The sequence below is a fragment of the Corylus avellana genome, chromosome 9 (genome assembly GCF_965113065.1).
Source record: "Corylus avellana chromosome 9, dhCorAvel1.hap1.2, whole genome shotgun sequence".
Classification (NCBI taxonomy): Eukaryota; Viridiplantae; Streptophyta; class Magnoliopsida; order Fagales; family Betulaceae; genus Corylus; species Corylus avellana.
This window is the reverse complement of record NC_142498.1, coordinates 5,156,213-5,162,883: the sequence shown is the minus strand read 5'-3', so window position 1 is coordinate 5,162,883 and position 6,671 is coordinate 5,156,213. Positions and strand designations below refer to the sequence as shown.

The 6,671-nt window shown below is 35.1% G+C and overlaps 1 protein-coding gene across 1 annotated transcript; it reads right to left on the bottom strand.

Moving 5' to 3' along the window:
• Window positions 1–2,277: 2,277 nt before the first annotated feature.
• LOC132190103 (uncharacterized) lies at window positions 2,278–6,121 on the bottom strand. The gene is made up of 4 exons (XM_059604989.2): window positions 5,911–6,121; window positions 5,415–5,532; window positions 4,031–4,245; window positions 2,278–2,773 (listed from the first exon to the last, which is right to left on the bottom strand). The coding sequence occupies exons 2-4, from the start codon at window positions 5,502–5,504 to the stop codon at window positions 2,470–2,472; spliced, it is 609 nt and encodes a 202-aa protein (XP_059460972.2). The 5' UTR covers window positions 5,505–5,532; window positions 5,911–6,121; the 3' UTR covers window positions 2,278–2,469.
• Window positions 6,122–6,671: the final 550 nt, after the last annotated feature.

The following is a 6,671-nucleotide window of genomic DNA, read 5'->3' as shown; positions in this document are numbered from 1 at the left end:
TTTATGCGACAATCATTCGATTTGTTAAACCTGAATATGATTGAGTATGATGAATTTACTTGGACGTTGTTCATCTCTTAGGACTTGATAAGATTTTATTACAAGTGTCAATTTGCTGATTGATTGTTTGTTTTATCATTTGCAGTTAGTGTAGAGAAGTCGGGAGATAATGATCATGATGATATTCACTCGGATTTCACTGGACTAGTGTTTGTTTGATAGTTTTTTGTGTATAACTTAAGACTTAAGTAAGTTTTTTGTATTCGTGTATAATGTAAGTTATATTGTATTTCCTATGTTTTGTTGATGTATATATATTTATAGTTTGATTATTTGTGATAGGTACTGGTTGTGATGTATATATTTGTGGTAATTGGATTGTTTATATATATAGTTGGATTATTATATTTAGATTGATGGATAGTTTGCGATAAGTTCTGATAGTTAGGTTAGTGTAACTCATATATCAGGTGGCGGCTCCTAAATTCGGGTATAACAACCCGAAAAAATGAGGAAAAAAAAAAAATCCTGCCACAAATGGTGACGTGTCAAAGTATTTAACACGTTACAAAAAAATTTTAACGTGTCATAAAAATTTTGTAACGTGTCAATTATGACACGTTACCATTTGGTAATATGTCATGATGACACGTTAAATTTTTTTTTTAATGTGTCAAGTTTAACACCTTACAAAAATATTGGTAACGTGTCAAAACTAGCACGTTACCAAAATATTGGTAACATGTCAAAACTAACACGTTACTAAATGGTAACGTGTCAAAATATAACATGTTACTACATTTCTAATAGTTACGACTAATTTTTTAACTTATCAAACACGTTACCATTGACACATCACTAACCGTTAGTAACGTGTTAACACCCTTGACACGCCACTAACGGTCCGTGACAAAAATATATATATTTTTGTAATGGATGTTGCAGTACAAATTTTCCGAGACTTGGTTCGGTTTCTTCTTGCATAGTCACTTGGGCAAGGGCAACAAGGCGTGCGTGCATTGTAACTTGGGATGGGGGCATTTTGGGGAACAAAATGCCAATAGTGATCACGTGCTGAGTCACGTGATTACTGTTCCGTCAGTCAAAACGGTTTTGACTGACAGATTGGTCAAATTGCAAAAATTTAATAGTGAGGGTGCATTGCAAAAATTAGAACATTGTAGATCGAATTGAAAATCGCCTCAAACTTTGGAGGGATAAAGTGTAATTTTTCTTAAAAACAAAAAACACTCCTCAGCCTACCACATGGTTTTAGAGTTAAGCTTTATCTCTTCCCTGTTTACAAGGAAATGGAATCAATTTGATATAAATGGGGCTTCTGTCCTGTTCTTTGTAAACTAATTAATTTCTTTAACCATCTCAGGTATTTAATCAATTTGATATAAAAATGCTTGGATATTCCAAGGCCCTTTTCCTGTCGATTTCAGTCAGGTTTCTTTGTGAATGGTCTGATAGCCTAGAAAGTAAACTATTGAAGCAGGAAATGACAATGTGTTGGTAGTTGTTTGCCCCATTTTAGCTGAAGTGAAAGCTTTTTCTTAAGATGGTATTGTTGAAATTGTAGGCAGTTTCCAAATTGTACGACTTCCAATTAAGAGTGTAAATGAGCGAAGCCGTTCGCAAACTCGAGTTCAGCTCGTATAAGCTCGACTTGTGCTTGACTCGATTATTAAATGAGTCATTTGTAAACACAAATCTTTGTGACTCTCACGGTAACTTCCTCCTACACCGGACTTTCACAGGATAGGGAGAAGTGACTCTCGCGGGGGAGGAACTCAAGAGGAAAGAAGAAGGATTCTCGAGCTGAGACTTGCAGTGAGAGCCCTTTTATTCATAATCATAAGTGTATACCTACCAGAAAGGTAATTTCAAAATAGTGCCCTACAATTAATTTTATTCCCAAAGTATTGATCAATATTTAAAACCCAAAAAAGTGAAATAGAGAGATGATCCATTTTATAGTTCAGATTTTGTTTTATTGCAGTTAATAGTGTATACAATGCCATGTCATCTAAAATTTTTAAAAGACATAGCAACATATACACCATTAGACGCAATAAAACAAAATTTGAATAATCTTATCCCAGAAAAGTGGCCTACACGATCAAGTGATTGTCATTTCATGATTTTTCCAGATGCGGATAAAAGTCTCATAAGCAGAATAAACAAGTTGGTCAAGCATAGCAGATCACTAATAAAAATAAAATTGGTCGATATATATACATATAACCCATAGAGGAAAGAAAAGTAAGAAGAGACAGTTAAGATTCCACCTTTATAGAAGTTATCATGCAACAAAGTAGAACCCAGTCTACGGCTTAATAGAGAAGACAAATGAAAGCAGAATGATCTTAAGACAATATTTACAATCCAACACCAATTACATAACGTTGTTCATTATGCATGATATGGAGAAGAAGCCTAAACCCAAAGCGAAAGCACAACACCTCACACACTGCCCTTGGCGGGTTGACGTGTATCATAATCATCTATGTATACCTGATCTTGTTGTTCAGCCACACCATCCTTTCCTGTTTCATCAAGGTAATCCTCGCGAGCATTGTCGGCTAACATGAGGGCAACCAGCCAGAAGAGCGATGAATCCAGGGATAAAAAAGCGCCACCACCAAGGAGACCAGTCTTGGCAGTCGGGCAATCCGTGTTGAGATTGCTATGAATGTTGCGTGCTTGGTGAATCTGCTCTTGGATTGTTGGCCATAATAGCATTGTTGCAGCTAATCCAGTAGTAAATCTGACCAATGTTACCGGTCACCCATTTCATTAAAGAAAGAGAGAGCAAGAAATTTAAACAGGAAATTGCATCTCCAATATAATGAAGTAACAAAGTGAGACATCTACAGTCCCAAGACAATCATTGAAAAAATGCCCGCCAGACCACATTAAACATGACTCTTACAAAGGCTATCAAGTCAAAATCCCAGTCACAGCCAAAATAGTGAGCTGGTCAAGAGTTGGGTCGACAGGACACTAATTTAGTTGTAGGAAACAAGTCGGACCATCAGAAAGTAGAGAATTATTGCACAAACATTTGATGTAAATATGCATAATAATATTGGTAATCAATAACTCAATAATAATTAATAGTAAAATGGGGAGCAAAGGGAATGTTAAGCTAATAGGTTCAATGGCTTCAAGGTATAATTGATGTAAAAAACAATTCATTTCACGTATGAAAAAGACAGTTAACAAGGCTACAAAGTTTAGTTTTTCCAATGGTTTGATCCAAAAAGCGGATCAGCTGGGAGACTAGTTCATCAGTCCAAGCACCTTGTCAGGTTCTGTTGTCATTACAGCGAATTCAATGGCAGTACCTTTTACTTTTCTATTGTATATTTTTCATTTATATTAATGAAATAATTATCTCCAAAGATGAAAGATAAGCATCTGCTTTTCATATAAATGTAGATTTCCCGCAAGAAGATTGCCACCAAACTAAAATGGCAAGCAATAAAAAAAGGTGGTCCTCTCATCCAACCTAGCGTTGGGCAGGTTTCAAATCTCCTCTTTTATATAATTTTTGGTGAGTAGGGGGAAGGGTGCCTTCCCTGTAGATTTTGACAGTTACAGGCAGCAAAGAGACATTAAAACAGCTACAATATAAACTTTCTTAACCCACATTTGCCTATATTATAACAAAAACCTACTATCATTGTTTGTTGAAACTGACACCACAATCCCTATGGACCGCCAAGATTAAACGACCACACACACATGTACCTACTGGAAAATATACCCCAGTTTCTGGGTATTTGGTCAACTTCAATTATAAATCATTTCTGGCACTGCACCTCCTTTTGACATTCAAAAGTGATAATGATTCAGATGAAGAGCAGCTTTTCCTCAATAATTCACTCTCCCATAATAATTTAGTGCATGCATGTGTGTTAAAGGATGAAAAATGAGCATGAATACTGCTCGTCTCTTCAAGATATCAGAATAAGAATATCAAAAAATATGGGAGAGTGAGAACTGAGAACAGAATGCTTACATAGCAATGTTGAAGAATACAACAAAACTGGTGCTTCTAAATAAGGCACTTTGTGGAACAGATTTTCCTTTGTAAGGGTAAAACAGAGACAAATACCCAGCCACAGTAGTAGCAATGAGAAATGCTACAGACAAATACCCCAAAACGACAGTTGGATCAGAGGGGTACTTGCAGATAACAACACCTTTCCCTGTTATTGGAGTTCCAGCTGCTGGCTGCAGAGATCAGAGAGAACAAGACGAATATTCAGACAGCAACCAAGAAACAATATAACCATTAAAAGAATGGAGAATATTTAGCTTCAATGGACAAATCATTCAAAGCATAAAAATAAGTAACTAAAGGTCAGAGCAAGTTGTGCACCACTTCTTGGACTCCTATAAAATGTAATTTAAAGCATTTCTCTGAGTAACAAAATAAAGTGAAATAAATTTATAAAGAGGGCATATGGGGCTACAAAGTAGGAACTATTGAAACTTGAATTTTGATACAGGGAAGTAAAAAGCACAAAAATCTTGCCTCCAGCTATATGCTTGAACAAAGACACAGACAGCAAACTATGACCATTAGAAAGATGATACATCAATTTTATTGAAAATTATGGCGGTTACAGGGAGACAAATCTATCATTGCTCTCTGACTGCATCACTGACACTCGTAGTTTACAACACTCATGTCAAACCATGTAAGACACTTGCTTGGACAGTAATAAATATTCTTCATTCAGCTAAATGAGGTTCAGAATTATGAGTTCCCATCAAATTTTTCTTGAAACTCATACACAGTTATTATTTCCATAATTATTTTACTATCCATGATTCCTAAGCATGCAAACCTGGTGTCTAAGGAAATTGAAACAAATTAATTCAAGTGGAAATGCTAGTGGACAATTTGGCGATTTCTGCAGGCATTATATGCTTATACACAGTATAAAGGCTCAATAACTTTGATGCAACTCAAGCACTTGAATGAAACTAATAATTTCAAGAGAAACACCAGATTATCCATCATACCCAGTGGCGAGGAGGCCAGGAAGGCCATGAACCCCGAAGTCTCCAAAATTCTTTTATATCCCTCAGAAATTCAACAATATTAATGAATCCCACTAATATCTACTGACTTTAGTTGAATTATATATATATCAAAACAATGATTAGGTATTGATCAAAATACTTGAACAAATCTTTCTTCATACTTATATTGAACTGTAATAAATTTTTTACTAATTAAACTCCAAATAATTATATAAAAAAAAAAAAAAAAAACGAAATAGGCATCTATTTTCAAGAAAGAAGATTATTCTGGAATCTGGGCTTCAAATTTTTTGTCCGAGGTTGCTAAATTGACATTAATGAATTCTTCTATAACATCATCTACATTTTACCTTCTTGTTCTCAGCAACAACTCCAAATATGAAGGAAACTGCACCACAAAATGCTACTATCAGACCCATTAATCTCACGGAAACAGCCATTGTTGCCAACAGAAACTTCGCTGACTACCTGCAAACCACAGGATAGAAGTTTCAGTCCCACCAAAAAAAAAAAAAAAAATCGGATAGTTAAAAAAAAAAAAAAAAAAAGTGAGACACACTACGATAAGAAAAAAATTTAATCCATCGGATTCAAAAGACTTTGATTCAACAACGGAATTATGAAATTACGTGAAGAAAAAATCAATCTTCGTACGATTTTGATGGCAATAGGATAAGAAATTAACAGTCGGAAAAAGCAAACGTTTTATTCTCAGGAAAAATTAAGCATGTTGCCTCAATTAGCTCTACATTTCCCGGAAAATTACCTCCATGGAAAAATTATCTCCATGAACAAATATCCTTGAATCAAATTCCAATTTCCAATGGATAAGAATATGGATAATACCTGAGATGGGCAAAAAGCCAAACGCACTGAGCCAATTGAAGTGATCGCTCCCTCACTCCCTCACTTCAGAGCACAGAGAAGCTCAGAGATGGGGGCTAAATAGGAAACCGTTTTGTGGTTCTGGTTGTTTGTGAGATTCAAAGGGCATCACTGGAATCTCCCCAAGTCTCCGTATCCTTCTGGATCTGGCTGGGAAAGTGCCCTTTTGGCTGCGTTCACATTGGGGGAAAATTTATTATTTTTTTCAATTCCTTTAATTTTAATTAATTAATTTTTATTTAAGAGTTAAAATTGATTATTTATTTATCACATGTTCATTGGATGATATCCTACCATGCATTGTAAAAGAGATTGTAAAGGAATCTCAATCCCTGTATCATTAATTTATACAGTTGAGCTTGCAGCTGAGGAATTACTCTGATAAGGATTAGGGTTCTCCCCATTTAATGGTTTTTATTTTATTTTTGGGGAATGTATCCAAGTAATTCTCTTTATTTATTATTTTATTTTTTTGTATTAAATATGCCTTTACATCACAGAGTAAACAGCTCTGAAAAATCATAACTAAAGTTACGAGGTTACAAATCATAGATGTTTATATAAAAATCAAACATTCAAGGCCTATCTATGACATCATTCCTTTGATATCATATTAAGAATCCATTTAGTTGTCTCAAAGAGGTAGTTCAATCGGCTGGGACCACGCCTAATGAAGCGGAAGTTACTAGTTCGAATCCCCCTCTTGTGCAGACATATCAAAA